Source organism: Rhinoderma darwinii, chromosome 5 (assembly GCF_050947455.1).
Source record: "Rhinoderma darwinii isolate aRhiDar2 chromosome 5, aRhiDar2.hap1, whole genome shotgun sequence".
NCBI lineage: Eukaryota > Metazoa > Chordata > Amphibia > Anura > Rhinodermatidae > Rhinoderma > Rhinoderma darwinii.
The window spans coordinates 77,223,224-77,246,769 of record NC_134691.1 but is presented as its reverse complement, the minus strand read 5'-3'; the positions used below and the strand labels follow the sequence as shown (position 1 = coordinate 77,246,769).

The window sequence follows — 23,546 nt, the reverse complement described above, 5'->3', positions numbered from 1 at the left end:
TTTATACACTAAAAGCGGCCGTATACAACACAGTAAAACACATTAGATAGCCAGCAACAGTTTCCTTCCCCAACTCTCTTATAGACATACACATTCATCTGAATGGTCATGATGGATTTATCAGGCGCCACTTATCTTTTGGGACACCTGTACATTGATACAATGTAGTAGACTATCAGAGCAGCAGAGATTTGCAATGCGGATATAGTTAGATCACAGTGGATTTCCTTTACCGCAGTATGCATATACTCAAGCACATTATTATTATACTTTCGTTATGAAGCACCAATATATTACGCAGTGCTGTACATTAAATTAAAGAGTGATGCAAACACAGATTTCAACATTATATATACAAAAACAAGGTACATGAGCAAGAGGTGAGAGCTTTGCCCAAATGAGATTGCATTCTAATGGACGCGAATATCATTATGATGGAATGGATAAAGCACCGGTTTTGTTACAGAATTGAATGTTATCAATATGGAAACAGAACAAGTTATAGACTTGCACTCACCAGTAAAGCAGAGTAGACAACCGGAGGATTGGGATGGTCGAGGAATAGGATGAGGCCCGGCAGGCAGCCTTGATCTTGTACGATGGCTCGGCGGTTCAAAGGATCTGAAGCCAAGTCTCGCAGTTGATTCACAACCGCTAATGCATCAGGCTCCACGCTCATTTTCAGAAGATGTCCTTATGCCATATGCACAGAATACCTAAAAAAAAAAAGTTAATTAAGAGTTAATCTACAATTGCCAGGTATTTGGCCAACCATTTTTTTCTTCCCGACCTTCCAAAAGCCATAACTTTTTAATTTTTCTGTCAACACAGCCCTATGAAGGCTTGTTTTTGCGGGACCAGTTGTAGTTTTTCACCGCAGCATTTATTGGGCGAGCTGTCGTTTTTCTTGGTACCATTTTGGGGTACATGAGTCTTTTTGATCACATTTTATTCCTTTTTTTGTGGCGAGTTAGCAGAGATAGCGGTCAGCCGGACAATAACTTGAAGGGCTGGAGGCTAAAGCAGTCAATACATGTCAAATAAATAATTTATTCATTTTTTTGGGGGGGAAATCAGCCAACAATCTAGTCTGTATGGGAACAGTGGGGCTGCTCCCATAGGACTGCCGTATGAGGAAAGAACAAAATCGGTCTTACAGTAGGTAATTCCCTCATTCCCTCTCTCCATTACAATAGAATGCCCACTTAGCCATTTAGGTTCATTGGGGAGTCCGGAGAGACAGCTGTCAGCCGAACAAGCCTTCAGTAACCAGCTACCTTATGTGTATGGGCAGCTTAAAGGATTATCCGTGAACCAAAACTTGCTTGGTCTTTATATTTTTATGTGAAAAGAAGTCACTTACTAATGTACTTTCATTTTTAATTCTGTACTGAATTGTGCACTTCAAACCTGGTGAAGCGGTGGCAGAAGTTTTGTAGTTTACCTAATATGGAGGACGCGCCGACACTGCCCCTCGTGTCTAAGGGCTTGCTTCCTGTGCCGTTCGTGTCAGCGTGTTATCAAGCGCATGACCGCGAGGGGCTGGCACATATATGGACAGCGATGAAGGGAGCCGTGCTGGAGTGCACGGGCAGAGCGGTAACTGATGCTCTGTTTGGGGACTCCTGCGATAGGCAACGTGACAGCCCCTTATGGTCATGCGCTTGATAACACACCGGCACGAATGGCACAGCAAGCAAGTCCCCAGTCACGTGGGGCTGTGTCGGCCGTCATCAATATTAGAAAAACCACAAAACTTCCGCCACCACTACATGTTTGAAGTGCACAATTCAGTACAGAATTAAAAATGAAAGTACATTAGTAAGTGACTTCTTTCCACATAAAAATATAAATCCCAAGCAATATTTGGTCCTCGGATAACCCCTTTAATCCTGTATCCATCATAAAGCTGTACTCTGGTGTCTGATGTAATGGATTTAGGAATAACAAAGAGCTCTATACAGTCACACTCATTTATGTGCTCGGTATTTGTGTTGGTAAAATAAAAAATGCTTCTTAGGCTGTGGAGTCGGTGAGCCAAACTTCAGACTCGGACTTCTATATTCTCACTGTCACGACTTCATAAATGTCTCATGTATAATTATCATTAACAAATTTACTGTAGTGAAGAATGGACATCAGGATTTTCAGCTCCACCATATAAATACTAAGGCTACGGTGATCATTTTCTATCGCCGCTAGAACATCCTTGTTATCACTTTTTTTTGGACAAATAGGAGCCCTAGATTGATAGAACATAACACATATTTATAGGATTTATTTTAAAGCCAAAGTCTGTACATTTCTATCGACCACTCAAAACGGACTCGGAGTCCACAGCATTTTAAGCTTATTTTTGTCTAAATAATTTTGTCAGTATCTCATAAGCGAAGTACATAAAGTTGGCTACAAATAGGGCAATCTGTTCCTGACCAGGATGTTGGCGGTTAAAGGGGCATACACTGCAAGAGGTCTACAAGTGTGCTGCTACCCATATTTTCCCATAAGATGGACTATTAAAGGGGTTATCCGCTTATTCCGTTTTATGGCATATTAACTGCATATGCCATAAACCTGTGACCTGTGGGAAGCAGGGACATGCGACTTCTTGGAATCAAAAGACCTGACGGAGCTGTTTTTTTGTATATCCCTTTAATGTCTATGACGTGCCCGTTAATGACAGTAGCCAGCTCTACACAGAAAACAGAGACCCCTTAATTTCGAGACAGTTGAGGGTCCGAGCAGTCAGACCGCATAAATCGTGGCTTTCTGACATATCTAATGCATATGCCATAGAACATAATCAAAATAAATGCCCTGCACCCTGGCATAGACATCTCACCTCCGTTTCTTTGTTTACATAAACTCAACGGCTTGTCCTTTTGGGCATCTGTTCCTGGTACTGCAGCTCAGTCCCATTCAATTGAATTGGACTAAGCTACAGTACCAGAAACATTCACCAGTACGGATGATTCACTGTGCAAATAATGCAGCCGCTTTCAGGGTAGGACGTTGAAACACACACAGCGTAAACACTGCAGATTCTCTGCAACGGATTTCATTGCGGAAAATCCGTAGCGTAATACAGTAGCAGCAACACGCGTGAGATTAGAACAAATCTCTTCCCCACACAGCGGAAAAAATAGTTTATAAATTGACCTGCGGTGTGGATTGGGACGCCGCAGAATGTCAATTTATGCTGCAGAATCGTAGCCCTTCTGTTGTGGGTTTTCCCCATTGAATTCATTGAGGTGATAAAACTTGTGACATTTGCGGTGGAAACGCTGCTATTCCGCCGCAAAAAAATCGCAAATAATAAAAAAAAAAAAAAAAAAAAGGTTGATTTGAAATTAATAAATAAAGCTCAAACTTACCCACGCGGTAGTCCTAGATTGCTGGACTATTGCAGCCAATCAAAGGCTGCAGCGGTCACACGGACTACAGAGTCATCACAGGAAGCCAGGCTGCGCTCAGAAGACAGACGCCTCGCCATGACTATGGGCTTAAACCATTTATTTTTTTATTGCTGCGGGATTACACAGCGTATCTGCCCCGTGTGGGCTCAGCCTAATGGGGGAGCGGTCTGCGCCAGGTTAAAGGGTATTCCTGCTGATAATTACATATGCCATAAAACCGTCATTTGTGGGAGTACAGACCCTTTGTCACATTCAAAAATGTGGTCATAACTACAGTCCCTTTGCACATCAACTACAAGCTGAATAATCTTTACTTGTAAACGAGTAATGATCGTAGTAACGACTGAACATCGAAGATCTTTAGCAACTATTGTTACGTGTAATACTGTCCTTCGTACGCTCACTAAATCATTGCACATTCATAAAATAATATGTGTGCGTCTAATAGCACCTTTACTGCATGGACCACCACCTATCTCATTTGATGGAGGCCGAGCTGCAATACCAGACAAAAAATGTGCAGTGTTTGGAGAGTACACACCCTGCATTCTAATCCCTGGAGAATCCCAAATAATCCCTGTAGTGATGCGGAGAAGACCCTGAACAGCTCTGAATGCGATATTATTGTCCGGTGCAGCTACAGCTCATGCAAAATAGACAAATAGATTTATAATGTACCCCAAAGGCCTAATGTTACCTTTTGTGGAAGATGTTGTAAACTAAAACATTATATACATTTGTATCCATAGCACGGACCCCAAAACCGTGACCTATACATTATATATCAAAATAAATGTCAGATCATGTGAAAAACCCTAATAATTGCATTAACCCTACCAACGCAAAAAAAAAATTGATTAAAAAAAATACATAGACAACACACGAATAAAAAATAAAAAAATAAATCACTTGGATAGCCTATCAATTTTTAAAATGCAGTCATTCAACCAGCTTGTACCAAATATTGGTAAATCGGGGTCTGGTCACAATGGAGTAAGAATGACAGTCATGAAGTGGTAAAATTAACAAATTAAATCATTTGACTGAGGAGTGCGGACAAGCCACCATTTACTTTAGGAGAGGAGGGTGTCAAAAACATCGGAATGGTAAAAATGCAAAAATTGTTTAAATGAGTGATCATAAAATTCTGTCTGTATCGTCTGTATCGTCGCGACCGTAATAGCACATTTATTGTGTCATTCATGTTTACTACCGTTACAAAATAAAAAAAAAACTGCTTTCTTTCACTTATTATTGTGAGGCGCGAGGTGTTATGAATTTTCAACCTCCATTTGCCGCACATTAATAGTAATTAGTAAGAACTTTTCTTTTAAATTATTGTTGGCAAAAGTATTGTTTTGGTATAGAATATCACAATACTACACGAAGTATCGATATCGAAGTCCAAATTCTGGTATCGTGACAACCCTACCACAGACAACTACATGTCATCATACCATGCTCTGCCCTTCCATGGCATCTCCTTCAATCAGAAAGAAGGACTGTTCGAGCTGCATGATCGCCCAGCACTGACAGAAGCTCCTATGATTCAGATTTAGTAAATAATGGGTTGGCTCTGGAGGTTAGCATTAACATATGGTTTGATAACTAATAGCAGGCGGTTTATATTAAAGGATAGGTGATCATTTTCTGATACGCTGGGGGCCCACAGCAAGGACCCCCACAGCAATCGTGAGAATGGTGGTCCTGAAGCCCCTGTTCCTCCTCACTGCTCGGATGAAATGCGGAGGACGTTGAAAGGAGCAGAGGTTGAAAATGTGCGCTGCCTCTCCATTTAAAGGTCGGCTGTTTCCGTAATGGTCATAGAAATTGAACGGAGAGTCGGGCACATGCTCCTCCACACTGCGGGGGGGGGGGGTGGACTTAAAGGTGGCACGCCCAGAATAGTATATGCGGCAATATTATTTTTGTGGTAACTATAGTTATGTCACTATCTTTACAGTACTGCATTTGGGGGGACTTGGCAGCACAGCCGGCACAGTATTAGGGGTAGCAGCAGGGTGACACTATTGGGGGGTGATCAGGATGGATAGTTTGTGTTGAGAAGGTGGACAAGATGAAGAAAAAGTGAGGAACCTAATGTCTGGACAGCAAACTCTGCAGAGACAAGTTATGGCTAGAAGAAGTGTTCATGGCAGTCTGGGCAGGATGTAGAAGATCAGAAAAGAGAACTTCATAGATGTAAAGCGCTAGTACCGCTCTTGCCCGGGACTCCTACTCTGTGGTTGCCCCTGATATCACATTCCGGTCCAGGAGGACCCCCTGACGTCACAGTCTATGGACAGTTACGTCAGAGGCTCCTCCAAAAGAGGAATCCCTGGCCAAAGCGTCAGCTAAGCTCTGGATCCCACTCCTAGAGGGAGCGCCAATGGAGCCATCTACAGGGGGGGGGGGGGAGAGGAGGTGTGTGTGTGTGTGTGTGTGTGTGTGTGTGTGTGTGTGTGTGTGTGTGTGTGTGTGTGTGTGTGTCTTAGTTAGTACACGTGGAGTAAACGCTCAAATTCCCAGTAAGTTTAAACCCAGTGCTATTACAATAGCAATGTAATATTGTTATAGTAATGTAGCATTGTTATAGTATTCTATTCATTTTGCATTATATCAAATTTGAATGTAATTCGACCCATCAATTTCATTATTTATTTTTTTTCTATGTGCGGCCCATATACCCGGCCGAGTTTGAGACCTCTGGTTTAGGCCCAGGCTAAAAAGGAAGGGTATCACCTATATTTTTTTTTCTTAAATAAAACCAGATAGTGAAACAATGTTTTTTCTGAACGGTTTTTATTTTTTGATTGTAAATGTTGTTTATTCTATTTTCTGTACATAATTATCGGGGGCAGCCATCTTGCCTGAGCTGCTTACAGAACGCATAGGCTATAGGAACCTGTGAACAGGAGAGGATCCATTGACTTCTATGGGAGTTTTTTTAGGCATGCTCTGTGACCTGTGTGAAGGTCATTGTGAAGAGAGGGGGAGGAGGCGACTGTGTCCATGAACTAATGTGAATGGTGGATCCTGTGTTATCCATATAGAGATGTTTACTTTCATTGTAATCCTGCCTGTGATGATAATGAGAGGACGACTGAAAAGTGATCTCTACAGAACAGGAAGGGTTAGTCTACTGTGAGCCTCAGTAGCCAGAGTGAAAACTGCAAGTTTATAGGATTAATATTTCATTATGACTCATTCCCTTTAACCCCTTAATGACCAGTCTATCGTAGGCCTTAATGACCAAGCTATTTTTTACGTTTTTTCATCGTCTCATTCAAAGAGCTATAACTTTTTTACTTTTGCGTCGACATAGCTGTATAAGGTCTTGTTTTTTGCGCGACAAATTGTACTTTTTAATAGCACCATTTTGGGGTACATAAAGATTAATCAATAAATTCTATCAACTTTTTTTGGTGGGGGGAGGGAATAGGATAAAAAACAGCAATTTCGCCACACCTTCTTAAAGAGGCTCTGTCACCAGATTTTGCAACCCCTATCTGCTATTGCAGCAGATAGGCGCTGCAATGTAGATTACAGTAACGTTTTTATTTTTAAAAAACGAGCATTTTTGGCCAAGTTATGACCATTTTCGTATTTATGCAAATGAGGCTTGCAAAAGTACAACTGGGCGTGTTGAAAAGTAAAAGTACAACTGGGCGTGTATTATGTGCGTACATCGGGGCGTGTTTACTACTTTTACTAGCTGGGCGTTCTGATGAGAAGTATCATCCACTTCTCTTCAGAATGCCCAGCTTCTGACAGTGCAGATCTGTGACGTCACTCACAGGTCCTGCATCGTGTCGGCACCAGAGGCTACAGTTGATTCTGCAGCAGCATCAGCATTTGCAGGTAAGTAACTACATCGACTTACCTGCAAACGCCGATGCTGCTGCAGAATCATCTGTAGCCTCTGGTGCCGATGTATGCAGGACCTGTGAGTGACGACACAGCGTGATCTCTCGAGAACACGGCTGTGTCTGCACTGCCAGAAGCTGGGCGTTGTGAAGAGAAGTGGATGATACTTCTATACACAACGCCAAGCTAGTAAAAGTAGTAAACACGCCCCGATGTACGCACATAATACACGCCCAGTTGTACTTTTACTTTTCAACACGCCCAGTTGTACTTTTGCAAGCCTCATTTGCATAAATACGAAAATGGTCATAACTTGGCCAAAAATGCTCGTTTTTTAAAAATAAAAACGTTACTGTAATCTACATTGCAGCGCCGATCTGCTGCAATAGCAGATAGGGGTTGCGAAATCTGGTGACAGAGCCTCTTTAAGTCCTAAATTTACACCGTTTACGTGTGGTATAAATAACACAATGACTTTATTCAGCGGGTTGTTATGATTGCAACTATACCAAATTTATATATATTTTGTATGTGTTACTACTTTAAGGGTACGTTCACACGACCTATTTTCGGCCGTTTTTCAGGCCATAAACACCCGAAAAATCGGTAGCAGAATGCCTCCAAACATCTGCCCAATGATTGCAATGGGAAAAACGGCGTTCTGTTCTGATGGGCCGTTTTTTTTGTGCGGCCGTTTTGAAAAACAGCCGCGTAAAAAAACGGCTTCGAAAAAGAAGTGCAGATCACTTCTTGGGATGTTTTTGGAGCCGTTTTTCATAGACTATTGAAAAAAGCTCCAAAAACGGCCGTAAAAACCGCAGCGAAAATCGCGAGTGACTTAAAAAACATCTGAAAACCAGGAGCTGTTTTCCCTTGAAAACAGCTCTGTATTTTCAGACGTTTTTGACTTGGCTATGTTCATACAAGAGTTTTTGACGAGTTTTTTGACGCAGAAACCGCGCCGCAAAACTCGTCAAAAAAACGGACGAAAATGCCTCCCATTGATTTCAATGGGAGGCGGAGAAAGAAGGGACATGTCCTATCTTCGGGCGTTTACGTCTCTGACCTCCCATTGACATCAATGGGAGGTAGAGAAAGCGTATTCCGCTGCGTTTTATGCCCGCGGCGCTCAATGGCTGCGGGCGAAAAATGCTGCGACAATCGGCGTGCAGGGAGAGGAAAATCTGCCTCAAACTTCCAAACGGACTTTTGAGGCAGAATTTCCGCCTGAAAAAAAACTCTGTGTGAACCCGGCCTTTAGACTTTTCTTTTACTTTATTTTGTTTTTTAATAATAAAGCAGTTTGTAAGGGGAAAAAGTGTTTTTGTTTTTTTACTTTATTAAACTTTTTTTTTACTTGTCCCACTAGGGGACTTCACTATGAAATCCTCCCATCGCATTTATAATACACAGCAATACTTCTGTATTGCAGTGTATTAGTGCCTGTCCGTTTAAAACAGGCATAACTAGGGGCAGACCTGGGGGCCTTTATTAGGCCCCCAGTTGCCATAGAAGACACCGGAACCCTGCGATCTTATCGCAGCGTGCCGGTGGGATGAGAGGGAGATCCCTTCCTCTCTCTAAAACCAAAAGAAAGAGATCAGCAGCACATCACAGTCCCAGAGAGCATTCAGAGGGGGCATTTAAACAGGAGAACATTTTTTTTAATCGGTGCAGGCAGTGTCGAGTCGTAGCCAATCCAACGCCAAAGTAGACACAAGAGGGTAGAAAAACCGCAGCACACATGTTATCCAGGTATCAAAATGAGGTGTCTTTATTTAACCATAAAAAGCAACGTTTCGACCCCAGTGAGGGTCTTTTACAAGCTTGAAAAAGACCCTTGCTGGGGTCGAAACGTCGCTTTCTATGGTGAAATAAAGACACCTCATTTTGATACCTGGATAACATGTGTGCTGCGGTTTTTCTATCCTCGTATGTCTCTCCAAAACCACTCGGATGCGGTGCTCGCTATTGATTGCCGCATCTGAGGGGTTAAACGGGTCAGATTGATACTGATATCGATCTCACCCGTTAGAACAGGGACCTCTGGTAGTTTAGAGCAGAGAGATTTAACGGCTCCCTACTTTATTCCGATGCAGCGCCGTAAAAAGGCTATTGCATGGGAATAAAGCCCATTAGTGGCCGCCGTAAAAACACTATGGGGCGGTCACTAAAGGGGTAAGCCCCCTGCACACGTTGCAGATTTTAAGCTTGCTGCAGAAACAACCATATTCAGATTAATAAAACAAAATTTTAGTATCAGAACATTCTGCAAGAAAATATGCAGCGTGTGCAGGGTGCCTAAGGGTAGGTTCACATGGAGTTTTTTGCAGGCAGAAAATTCTGCCTGGAAAAATCAGCCCCGTTTTTTGAAGTGGTTTTGCACCACACGAGATTTTTGGCACGTTTTTTTGAGGCTTTTTTTTATTATTTTTAGCTCTCTTTTCAACAGAAAGATGGAATAAGCGCGAGCGTTTTTTTGCCGAAAAACGCGTCACAAAAACGCAACAAAAATCGCGGCAAAAAAAGCGAAAAAAACGTGTTTATTTTCGTCTCCCATTAATTTTAATGGGGTGTTTGAGGCGGAAAACGCCTCAAGATAGGGCATGTCGCTTCTTTTTACCGCGAGCATTTTTTTGCTCGCGGTAAAAAAAAAAAAAAAAAAAAAAAAAAAAAAGAACGCCTCCGCCTCTCATTGAAATCAATGGGAGTCAATTTCGACAGTTTTTTGCGGCAAAAAACTCAGCCTGAACAGGGCCTTAAATGGCCTTTTTATTTAGCTCACAAAGGATTGCCTAGACTGGATACAATTGTAGCAAACTCTGTGCTGTGAAATGTATTCAGCTCCTGAATGTAAACAAGAAAGTTTAAAAAATGTTTAACCCATTCCTGACCGCCAATTGTCTTTTGATGGCAGGCGGTGCAGGTCCGGAGTCTACAGCGACTTCTTTTGGTGTTGCTGTAGAAAAAGCTTATGAGTGCTCCAGTAAGCGCTCATTTTTTTTAAGCAGGAGCTGTTACTAACCGCTCCTGTGCTTAGAGCAGCCTCCTGAATACAGCTGGGATGGGAGAAAACTCTGACCCCAGCTGGCATGTCCCATTTTTTGACGGGCAGGTTTCCCGGGCCGTCAAAAAATCGGTCAAGTTAATAGCCCCATTTGGGATCTACTGTTCCTATTGCAGCCGTGTGACTGCCGTTTTATGAACGGCCATCACACGGCTGGGAAACCCTGCCTTGTGCATAAGGGCTTAGTAAATGTTGGCATACCCCACTGATGTCTATGGGGGCAGCCAGACTGTCCTGTGACCAGCAGCCGCTTATTCCCTACCATTGAAATAACACATATGCTTGCCTAATGCTACATTCACATGAGCGCGTCCGATTTGCATGTGCAAAAAACAGACCATACTTCCTGCATTTCATGCCCATGTGCCACCAGTGTGCGTTGCGTATGGCATCCATTTTTCATGTCCCCAGTTACCCTCTGCAAGCAACTTTATTTTGATGCGTGAAACGCGGATGTCGTCCGTGTGCCGTCTGTGTTTTTCCCCATAGATTTCAATGGGTGACAACGTCCGCAAAAATGCACCAATGTAGAACATGCAATGAGTTTCACGCAACGGACACTCGCTGCGTAAAAACACACGTCTGACTAGCCCTATTGAAAGGCATGGGTCCGTGTGCTGCCAGTTTTTCAATGGACCGCACACAGACGAGGAACACGCTCGTCTGAAATAGCAATAAGGTTGGATTTCTAAATGCCCAATTCTTTGTCCCCCTGGAGATATGTGACAATCTGATAAAGAAGGTTTATAGGAGGGAATCGGGGTTATTGTCAGCCACAAAGTGCACAGGTGACATCTATCTTATGTGTATGAGCAATTCCACATCATTGTGCCACTCAGGGCATCCCTATGGATTGTACCACCACGTGCCATGTCCCAATAGTTAACAGTCACCATCCACATTACAGCCTGATACTAAGTAAGCACTATGGACTGTAAAAAACGCAAAACATTACAGTCTGTATTCTAACCACAGCCACCAGACAGGAGGGATCAGTATTTGGCATGTGCAGTGTAGCATGCCGGGAAATAAAGGGCTGGTAATAATCGCTCACTGACATTTGTATGGATAAACGACATTTACTAAGCAGAACGGCCACTGGAGTGACCCACAGACCCTGCCGAGGTGGCCATTCCTGCACATCATCATGCCCTGGAATGTGTCTATGTAACGTCAGCCTAAATAAAGGTGCAGGCAGCCCGATAACGGGACATAGGTGACCCCGCACACTCCATACGACAATTGTATAACCTCCCCACATGGACTGGTACCAGACACCGTATACACTCACCGACTACAGGTCCGGGCCTCTCCAGCCGCGGCCCTGGTCCACCTCCCGTAACGCAGATCTGTAATTGGCTACTGGCAAACTTTAGTCCAATGGGCCAATCATCCACCTCGTTCTAAGCGTAGGCTGTGATTGGCTAGACAGCTCTGTCACTAGCCGCCATGTTTAGTGTGGGCAGCTGATTCACACCGTAGTGATGACAGGAGATTTGTGACATTGTTTGGGGCATGTGGTATAGGCTGTGCCAGGAGAACAAGACGACATTGTAATGAATTCACCTTCATTTGTCACTATCAATAGAATAAAATAAAGCATACTATTTTAACATGGCTCCATATCGTTCCGCCGCGAATCACACGTCTCAAATATGTTGCTATCAAGCTAATTATAAAGAGTATTTAGGTCACTGATGAGCAGCCAGCGGCTTGGTGACCCTCCAGGTCCTTGTCAAAGGGGTTTTCTAGTTTTATTTAAATAAAATGTAATCATTGTATAAAAGAAAAGTTCTACAACTATCTAATATAATTTGTGCTACAATTCCTCACCATTTCCAAGATATGTTTTTGCTGTCAGTGAATGAAAACACTCCTGTTTTAGAGGCAGCAAATTAGTACATAGTGGATACAATTGTATCCAGCCTAGGTAAGCGTGTGTTCACACGGCCTATTTGCGGACGTAATTCAGGCGTTTTACACCTCGAATTACGCCTGAAAAGACGGCTCCGTTACGTCTGCAAACATCTGCTCATTGATTTCAATGGGTTTTACGATGTCCTGTTCAGACGAGGTGTATTTTTACACATCGCTGTAAAAAGACGGCGCGTAGAAAGACGCCCGCCTCAAAGAAGTGCATGTCACTTCTTGGGACGTAATTTGAGCCGTTTTTCATTGACTCCATTGAAAAACCGCTCCAATTACGTCCGTAATGGACGCCGCAAAAAACGCGTGCACTTGCAAAAACTTTTCAAACGTATTTGGCGTTGCCGTGTGAACATACCCTAAGGCTATGTTTACATCTAGTTTTGGCCCTCCGTTTAGCGTGCAAGTTGGGAAAGCTCCCCATGTACATGCTAGACGTATCTGGGGCTCCATTGTCGGGTAGTTGGGGCGACGTATCCCACCGCATGCCTATACAGTGGGATAAGTCGGTGCCTTCCGTCGAGGTATACATCAGGACTCCTCCCAACGTATACTTACGATGGAAGGCAAAAAACGTGATGTCAACATAGCCAAAGACGGAGTTATATGTCAGGAGGATTTTCTTGATGTGTACTTCCGACGGATACCACTGTATAGTCGTACTGTGGCATACGTCACTCATGGGCTGACATTGTTTAAAAAGTGTATCCTTGTCGGTATAAGTTTTTTTACTGAATGTCGCTGTATAGAAAAGCATAGTCAAAAGAGCTATTCTATACAGCAAAAATGAAGGTATACTGGTCCATTTGGACACTCTTTTGGCTAACATCAGGTGAATGGGGCCTATACCAGGGCAATGCGGATCTTTTTTTGCTGCATGGGCACACTTGGCGCTCAGAATACAGGCCCCCGGTGCCTTGGATGTGTGTTTTACTAAAGTCTGTCCAGGGGTGGGGTGTGGCTGGTTTTCCTGAACCTGTTTTTATTATAACAGCAGGTGTGAAGAAACGGGAAGAAGCTGTATGCTGAGCTGTTTCCCCCCTGGGTTCAATTGTATCCGCATCTAAAGGAAATTGTTTGCGACCAGTACTATAGCCACTTGTATGGTCAACAGCATGATGATTGGTAGCATTCCTGTTTTTAAAACAACAACCCCCAGCATACCTTTACCATTGTTCGCGTTGCGGTGGGGCGATGGGTGTCAGAGGGGGTTGTCCCCCTCTTTCTAACACTTTAGATACCGTGGTCGCTATTGACCACGTCATCTAAGGGGATTCTGCCCATTACAGTGAAGTGTCGGCTGTAACATACAGCCGACACCAGTGTTGTGAGCCTGCTTCATACGTCCCCTAACCGGCTATGCTGTAAGGGTATGTTCACACGCTTAATAAAAAACGGCTGAAAATACGGAGCTGTTTTCAAGGAATTTTCATCAGTTTTTTAAGCAACTAGTGTTTTTTGCGGCATTTTTTACGGCCGTTTTTGGAGCTGTTTTTCTATTGAGTCAATAAAAAACGGCTCAAGAAGTGACATTCACTTCTTTTTACGAGGCGTTTTTTCTCAGTGCTCGGACCCCCACCAATACAAACTTCTGACATGTCACTATGACATGTCAGAAGTTTGTCGAACATTTAGCTACACTTTAAAACATCAGGGGGAATAGCCCCACTACAAATGTGCCCCGCTACCAACAAAATGTGTGTGTGTATATATGTGTATGTATATATGTGTGTGTATGTGTATATATGTGTGTATATATATATATGTGTCTGTGTGTATATATATATATGTGTGTGTGTGTGTGTATATATATATATGTGTGTGTGTATATATATATATATATGTGTGTGTGTATAAATATATATATGTGTGTGTGTGTATGTATGTATATATATATATATATATATATATAAATATATATATACAGTGAAGTAAATAAGTATTTGATCCCTTGCTGATTTTGTAAGTTTGCCCACTGTCAAAGACATGAACAGTCTAGAATTTTTAGGCTAGGTTAATTTTACTAGTGAGAGATAGATTATATATAAAAAAAAAAAAAGAAAATCACATTGTCAAAATTATATATATTTATTTGCATTGTGCACAGAGAAATAAGTATTTGATCCCCTACCAACCATTAAGAGTTCAGCCTCCTCCAGACCAGTTACACGCTCCAAATCAACTTGGTGCCTGCATTAAAGACAGCTGTCTTACATGGTCACCTGTATAAAAGACTCCTGTCCATAGACTCAATTAATCAGTCTGACTCTAACCTCTACAACATGGGCAAGACCAAAGAGCTTTCTAAGGATGTCAGGGACAAGATCATAGACCTGCACAAGGCTGGAATGGGCTACAAAACCATAAGTAAGACGCTGGGTGAGAAGGAGACAACTGTTGGTGCAATAGTAAGAAAATGGAAGACATACAAAATGACTGTCAATCGACATCGATCTGGGGCTCCATGCAAAATCTCACCTCGTGGGGTATCCTTGATCCTGAGGAAGGTGAGAGCTCAGCCGAAAACTACACGGGGGGAACTTGTTAATGATCTCAAGGCAGCTGGGACCACAGTCACCAAGAAAACCATTGGTAACACATTACACCGTAATGGATTAAAATCCTGCAGTGCCCGCAAGGTCTCCCTGCTCAAGAAGGCACATGTACAGGCCCGTCTGAAGTTTGCAAATGAACATCTGGATGATTCTGAGAGTGATTGGGAGAAGGTGCTGTGGTCAGATGAGACTAAAATTTAGCTCTTTGGCATTAACTCTACTCGCCGTGTTTGGAGGAAGAGAAATGCTGCCTATGACCCAAAGAACACCGTCCCCACTGTTAAGCATGGAGGTGGAAACATTATGTTTTGGGGGTATTTCTCTGCTAAGGGTACAGGACTACTTCACCGCATCAATGGGAGAATGGATGGAGCCATGTACCGTCAAATCCTGAGTGACAACCTCCTTCTTCCAGCACGGCAATGACCCGAAACATACAGCCAAGGCAACAAAGAAGTGGCTCAAAAAGAAGCACATTAAGGTCATGGAATGGCCTAGCCAGTCTCCAGACCTTAATCCCATCGAAAACTTATGGAGGGAGCTGAAGATCCGAGTTGCCAAGCGACAGCCTCGAAATCTTAATGATTTACAGATTATCTGCAAAGAGGAGTAGGCCAAAATTCCATCTATTATGTGTGCAAACCTCATCATCAACTACAAAAAACATCTGACTGCTGTGCTTGCCAACAAGGGTTTTGCCACCAAGTATTAAGTCTTGTTTGCCAAAGGGATCAAATACTTATTTCTTTGTGCACAATGCAAATAAATATATATAATTTTGACAATGTGATTTTCTGTTGTTTTTTTTAATATATATAATCTATCTCTTACTGGTAAAATTAACCTAGCCTAAAAATTCTAGACTGTTCATGTCTTTGACATTGGGCAAACTTACAAAATCAGCAAGGGATCAAATACTTATTTCCTTCACTGTATATATGTGTGTGTGTGTGTGTGTGTGTGTGTGTGTGTATATATATATATATATATACATATATATATATATATATATATATATATACATATATATATATATATATATATATACATATATATATATATGTGTGTGTGTGTGTGTGTGTGTGTGTGTGTGTGTGTGTGTGTATATACACACTACCGTTCAAAAGTTTAGGGTCACTTAGAAATTTCCTTATTTTTGCAAGAAAAGCACAGATTTTTTCAATGAAGATAACATTAAATTAATCAGAAATACACTCTATACATTGTTAATGTGCTAAATGACTATTCTAGCTGCAAACGTCTGGTTTTTAATTCAATATCTACATAGGTGTATAGAGGCCCATTTCCAGCAACCATCACTCCAGTGTTCTAATGGTACATTGTGTTTGCTAACTGTGTTAGAAGGCTAATGGATGATTAGAAAACACTTGAAAACCCTTGTGCAATTATGTTAGCACCGCTGTAAACAGTTTTGCTGTTTAGAGGAGCTATAAAACTGACCTTCCTTTGAGCTAGTTGAGAATCTGGAGCATTACATTTGTGGGTTGGATTAAACCCTCAAAATGGCTAGAAAAAGAGAGCTTTCATGTGAAACTCGACAGTCTATTCTTGTTCTGAGAAATTAAGGCTATTCCATGCGAGAAATTGCCAAGAAACTGAAGATTTCCTGCAACGGTGTGTACTACTCCCTTCAGAGGACAGCACAAACAGACTCTAACCAGAGTAGAAAGAGAAGTGGGAGGCCCCGCTGCACAACTGAGCAACAAGACAAGTACATTAGAGTCTCTAGTTTGAGAAATAGACGCCTCACAGGTCCTCTACTGGCAGCTTCATTAAATAGTACCCGCAAAACGCCAGTGTCAACGTCTACAGTGAAGAGGCGACTCCGGGATGCTGGCCTTCAGGGCAGAGTGGCAAAGAAAAACCCATATCTGAGACTGGCTAATAAAAGGAAAAGATGAATATGGGCAAAAGCACACAGACATTGGACAGAGGAAGATTGGAAAAAAGTGTTATGGACAGACGAATCGAAGTTTGAGGTGTTTGGATCACACAGAAGAACATTTGTGAGACGCAGAACAACTGAAAAGATGCTGGAAGAGTGCCTGACGCCATCTGTCAAGCATGGTGGAGGTAATGTGATGGTCTGGGGTTGCTTTAGTGCTGGTAAAGTGGGAGATTTGTACAAGGTAAAAGAGATTTTGAATAAGGAAGGCTATTACTCCATTTTGTAACGCCATGCCATACCCTGTGGACAGCGCTTGATTGGAGCCAATTTCATCCTACAACAGGACAATGACCCAAAGCACACCTCCAAATTATGCAAGAACTATTTAGGGAAGAAGCAGGCAGCTGGTATTTTATCTGTAATGGAGTGGCCAGCGCAGTCACCAGATCTCAACCCCATAGAGCTGTTGTGGGAGCAGCTTGACCGTATGGTACGCAAGAAGTGCCCATCAAGCCAATCCAACTTGTGGGAGGGCCTTCTGGAAGCATGGGGTGAAATTTCTCTCGATTACCTCAGCAAATTAACAGCTAGAATGCCAAAGATCTGCAATGCTGTAATGGCTGCAAATGGAGCATTCCAAGACGAAAGCAAAGTTTGAAGGAGAAAATTATTATTTCAAATAAAAATCATTATTTCTAACCTTGTCAATGTCTTGACTATATTTTCTAGTCATTTTGCAACTCATTTGATAAATATAAGTGTGAGTTTTCATGGAAAACACAAAATTTTCTTGGTGACCCCAAACTTTTGAATGGTAGTGTATATATATATATGTGTGTGTGTGTATATATATATGTGTGTATATATATATATATATATATATATGTGTGTGTGTATGTGTATGTGTATATATATATATATATATACATACACTACCGATCAAAAGTTTAGGGTCACTTAGAAATTTCCTTATTTTTGCAAGAAAAGCACAGTTTTTTTCAATGAAGATAACATTAAATTAATCAGAAATACACTCTATACATTGTTAATGTGCTAAATGACTATTCTAGCTGTAAACGTCTGGTTTTTAATGCAATATCTACATAGGTGTATAGAGGCCCATTTCCAGCAACCATCACTCCAGTGCTCTAATGGTACATTGTGTTTGCTAACTGTGTTAGAAAGCTAATGGATGATTAGAAAACACTTGAAAACCCTTGTGCAATTATGTTAGCACCTCTGTAAACAGTTTTGCTGTTTAGAGGAGCTATAAAACTGACCTTCCTTTGAGCTAGTTGAGAATCTGGAGCATTACATTTGTGGGTTCGATTAAACTCTCAAAATGGCTAGAAAAAGAGAGCTTTCATGTGAAGCTCGACAGTCTATTCTTGTTCTTAGAAATGAAGGCTATTCCTGTAAAGGATCTGCCAGGCACAGCTTCGGGGTTAACACCCATAGATAATCAGTCTGCACCTGCTTCTATGTCTGTGAGACTGACTCCATCTTCCACCACTCAGGGTGGCAGGCTTAGGAGTGGTAGAACCTATTACAGCCTGGCCAGACGGAGCTAGCTCCCGCCCTCTGTCTATTAATACCTGCCTTTCCTGTTTCTCCTTTGCTTGTGATTCTTCTCGTTTGGTTTTCCTGGCCCTGCTGCAGCTTCTTGTACCATTGTCCTTGCTTCATATTGACCCCGGCTTGCTGACTATTCTCCTGCTCTGCGTTTGGTACCTCGTACACTCCTGGTTTGACTCGGCTTGTTTACTACTCTTCTGCTCTGCGTTTGGCACCTCGTACTCTCCTGGTTTGACTCGGCTTGTTCACTTCTCTTGTTGCTCACGGTGTTGCCGTGGGCAACTGCCCCTTTCTCCCCCTAGCTCTGTGTACCCTTGTCTGTTTGTCTGTCGTGCACTTATTGAGCGTAGGGACCGTCGCCCAGTTGTACCCTGTCGCCTAGGGCGGGTCGTTGCAAGTAGGCAGGGACTGAGTGGTGGGTAGATTAGGGCTCACTTGTCTGTCTCCCCACCCCTGTCATTACAATTCCATGCGAGAAATTGCCAAGAAACTGAAGATTTCCTACAACGGTGTGTACTACTCCCTTCAGAGGACAGCACAAACAGGCTCTAACCAGAGTAGAAAGAGAAGTGGGAGGACCCGCTGCACAACTGAGCAACAAGACAAGTACATTAGAGTCTCTAGTTTGAGAAATAGACGCCTCACAGGTCCTCAACTGGCAGCTTCATTAAATAGTACCCGCAAAACGCCAGTGTCAACGTCTACAGTGAAGAGGCGACTCCGGGATGCTGGCCTTCAGGGCAGAGTGGCAAAGAAAAAGCCATATCTGAGACTGGCTAATAAAAGGAAAAGATTAATATGGGCAAAAGCACACAGACATTGTACAGAGGAAGATTGGAAAAAAGTGTTATGGACAGACGAATCAAAGTTTGAGGTGTTTGGATCACACAGAAGAACATTTGTGAGAGGCAGAACAACTGAAAAGATGGTGGAAGAGTGCCTGACGCCATCTGTCAAGCATGGTGGAGGTAATGTGATGGTCTGGGGTTGCTTTGGTGCTGGTAAAGTGGGAGATTTGTACAAGGTAAAAGGGATTTTGAATAAGGAAGGCTATCACTCCATTTTGCAACGCCATGCCATACCCTGTGGACAGCGCTTGATTGGAGCCAATTTCATCCTACAACAGGACAATGACCCAAAGCACACCTCCAAATTATGCAAGAACTATTTAGGGAAGAAGCTGGTATTCTATCTGTAATGGAGTGGCCAGCGCAGTCACCAGATCTCAACCCCATAGAGCTGTTGTGGGAGCAGCTTGACCGTATGGTACGCAAGAAGTGCCCATCAAGCCAATCCAACTTGTGGGAGGGGCTTCTGGAAGCATGGGGTGAAATTTCTCCCGATTACCTCAGCAAATTAACAGCTAGAATGCCAAAGGTTTGCAATGCTGTAATTGCTGCAAATGGAGCATTCCAAGACCAAAGCAAAGTCTGAAGGGGAAAATTATTATTTCAAATAAAAATCATTATTTCTAACCTTGTCAATGTCTTGACTATATTTTCTAGTCATTTTGCAACTCATTTGATAAATATAAATGTGAGTTTTCATGGAAAACACAAAATTTTCTGGGTGACCCCAAACTTTTGAACGGTAGTGTATATATATAAAAGTAGAATTCTTGCAGCACTCCAAAAATGTGAAAAATAAGTGGTTTATTCAGCCAACAAACAGCGACGTTTCTGTCCTACAATAGGACCTTTATCAAGCATGATGACATACTGAGTGATAACGGTTTATAAAGAGCAAAAGAGCATTTACATAATTAATCTCATTAAAATACAAATAAAGTGCAACGTGCCAAAATTACAAAGCATTGTGTGTATGAATGGTATCAAATACAATCAGGACATTGATACATTAAGTGCAAGTGCAGATACATATATAATAAACAACAATATCGCAAGATAAACATGCAACAATACGTGATTACAACATAATCATATAAACAACAGTTGTGTCAGAACTAGTCACGTTAGTTCCCCTCACCAATCAGAGCTTCAGGACCTTCATCATCCAAATTGCGTACAGGCTATATATATATATAAAACAGCACTCAGTACACAAAGCATGGTATTATAAGATATCTAGGTGTGTGTATATACGTTGCCGACATCCGGTTAAAGGACCGGAAGTTTTTACGTCGCTATGCAACAGGATGCTTCAGGAGCGCAGTGATGACAACGCATTCTCCGCCCCGAGCACCTCCCTCGCAAAGCGTCCACCGTTGTCAAGCAACCACCGATCACGAAGCACTGTGTGATTAAAAAGGTACATGTTGTAACACAATTACCGCTGGTATCGTATATAGTCCCAACCAAGAAAAGGATCAAAACTTGATCTAAAATAGGCTCGTGGAGATAGTCAGTGTTGTTATAGCAATATCTCTAGCGATTCACATATGTTGACGGATAAAGTGCACCCAAAGGTCCACACGCGGGTATACCAGATCCCTGGCCACACTTCCGTGGTCAAGAGGGAGCTAGTCCCCAGAAACTCTTGGATCCAACCAAACACAATGTAATGTATATGGGGAATCCAAACAAATCACAAACGTGTAACGGACCTATATTCATCGATGCAATACCAAATCCGCAAAAGCGATCTTAATATCAAAAAAGTTTATACCTGGGTATTTAACCCCATCTTATCTACTGACTATCACCATACGAGACAAGAAATAAGCAATGTATATTAAGAATTATCTTTATTGTATAGGTTGGGACTAGATCTAACACCAGCAATCAATTTTTGCAAATACATATGGACCAATGATGATGAGAAAATGGTCCCGAAGTTCTGTTGGAATCTAGAATGATACAAAATAAATATATTAATAACAAGGAAAAATACTAATGAAGCGTAATATAATAAAATCATGTCACCAAAAAAGATGACCAATGAGGATCATATACGAGAGTACATGGGGGAGAGGGGGACACAAGACGTTGCACAGTAATCCTATCCACATTAAATTCTACATTGAGTCCCTTAGGTCTCAATGTATTCAGTAAGAATATCCATTTCAGTTCCCTCTTATGCAAAGCCATATGTCTATCACCACCATTATGTAATGGTGGAATATGGTCAAGGATCATAAATTTTAGATCTCTCTCAGTGTGTCCTTTCTCAGCAAAATGTTTTGCAACAGGTAAATCTAGTTTTTTCTTCCTAATTGAAAATCTGTGATTATTTAGGCAAGTTTTAAACGTGCAGGTAGTTTCCCCCACGTATATTAATTGACAAGGGCACCATAGCGCATAGACAACCCAATCAGAGTCGCAGGTAAATGTGTGTCTGATATTATAGTTTCTCCCAGTTTGAGGATGTATAAAAACATTACCTCTGCACATATATGTACAATTTACACAATGATAGCAGGGAAAATTACCCAATTTCAGTGGTTGTAATAAAGACTGTGAAGCATTTTTACATTCTTTGACTCTTGTCCTAACCAGTCTATCTCTAAAGTTTTGTGTACGTCTATATGACATCAATGGTCCATTGTTTAGTTCATCGATGTGTTCATAACTATTTTTCAAAATAGGCCAATGTTTGTTCATTATCCTAGAGATGTCCCCACTTAATTCATTGTATGTGGAGATAAAAGGGATTCTTTTGGGTCTATGTTGTTTTGAAGTTTTGAATAATTTCTCTCTCGGTATATCACAAATTTTATCTCTATGCCTTGAGATTAATGATCTGGAATATCCTCTCTCCAAAAAATTGGAGGTCATGATATCCAAAGATCTAGACAGATCATCATGATCATCTGTAATCCTCTTTACCCTGATCATCTGGCTGTAAGGTAATGATTTGATCATATTTTTAGGGTGACAGCTTTCATATCTCAAGAGTGTATTGCGATCAGTGTCTTTCACATGCAATTTAGTTTTCAGAGTATTATCGATGGCCATCACTGTAACGTCCAAGAATTGAATAGATTCTGTAGAATATACCATGGTGAATTGAATGTCAGTATCTAAGGAGTTGAGAAATTGATGAAACTCTTTTAGTGAGGCTTCTGTATCAGTCCAGATGAGGAAGATGTCATCTATGTATCGCCACCACCTCAAGACCCATTGGAAGTGGTGGGACACATAGATAGACATCTCCTCCATCATGTCCATAAAAATGTTGGCATAGGTCGGAGCCATGTTGGACCCCATGGCTGTTCCTTTGAGTTGAATGTAATATTTGTCATTAAACAAAAAATAGTTGGATGTCAAAATAAGCTCAATAAGTGCCATGATAAACTCACAAGATGTGGCATCATAGTCAGAGCCAGATAACTTACGTCTCACAGCGTCTAGCCCTCTACTATGATTAATTGAAGTGTACAGTGATGTTACATCTAAGGAAACCAATAGTGAACCTACCGGTGGGGTAATCATCCTCAGTTTTTGCAAAAAATCTGAGGTGTCCCTCACATACGATTTAGCATTGATCGCAAAATCTCTCAGAACTTTATCAACAAAAATAGAGATATTATTCAACAATGACCCTCTGCCAGACACTATGGGACGGCCAGGTGGATTTGACAAATTTTTATGTATCTTGGGTAACAAATATAAACAGGGGGTAGTTCGATGTTCTATTATTAATTTTTTTTTTTTAAATGTTGATCTATAGTACCCTCTTCCACTGCATGAGTGATTAATAATCCAATTTTCTTTTCAATGTCATATCTAGGATCTCCCTTTAACAACCTATAAGTGTTAGTGTCAAGTAACTGTCTGTTACATTCATTAATATACATAATTGTATCCATAACCACGATCGCACCCCCTTTGACATCGGGTATGATCGTGAGATCGTGGTTATGGATAAGTTCTTCAAGAGCTATGATCTCAGAAGAGGTCATGTTAGGATGTTAATACTATCCAAACAGTGGTAAATATCTCTACTCATAATTTGTCTGATATACAATTACAGACCCTGTCAAAGGTCTTTCTTTTTGCCCCAATCAACATACTGATTGGTTCCAATTGGAGTTAGATCTGTATAGGTTTATTAGAGCTATCAAATTGAAAGTCTGGTTTAATATACAATCTAGTGAAGTGGTGGAGCATGACGCTCCTCCTAAATTATCTCTGGGGAAAGTAGGACTTTATAATAAAAGTTAGTTCCAACCCCTGATTATGTCACATGCTATCGAGACATTTAGAGAGTTGGTTCAAAAAGACCTAAATACATTAAAAACGCAGACGAATAATGAATTTTTTAAACATCCT

General features: G+C 41.6%; 1 protein-coding gene across 3 annotated transcripts in view; it reads right to left on the bottom strand.

Annotated features, from left to right (window-relative positions):
* ARMC1 (armadillo repeat containing 1) overlaps positions 1 to 23,546 on the bottom strand; it is an 87,749-nt gene that overhangs the window by 48,241 nt on the left and 15,962 nt on the right. For 2 of the 3 annotated variants that reach the window (XM_075826180.1, XM_075826177.1), the window contains exons 1-2: positions 11,642 to 11,710; positions 518 to 716 (exon numbers count right to left, since the gene is read on the bottom strand). In XM_075826180.1, the coding sequence (XP_075682295.1) occupies positions 518 to 679 (162 nt within the window). In that variant the 5' untranslated portion in view covers positions 680 to 716; positions 11,642 to 11,710. Of the gene's footprint in view, positions 1 to 517; positions 717 to 11,641; positions 11,711 to 23,546 lie in introns of those variants that run through there. The other variant, XM_075826179.1, reaches the window with a different exon arrangement.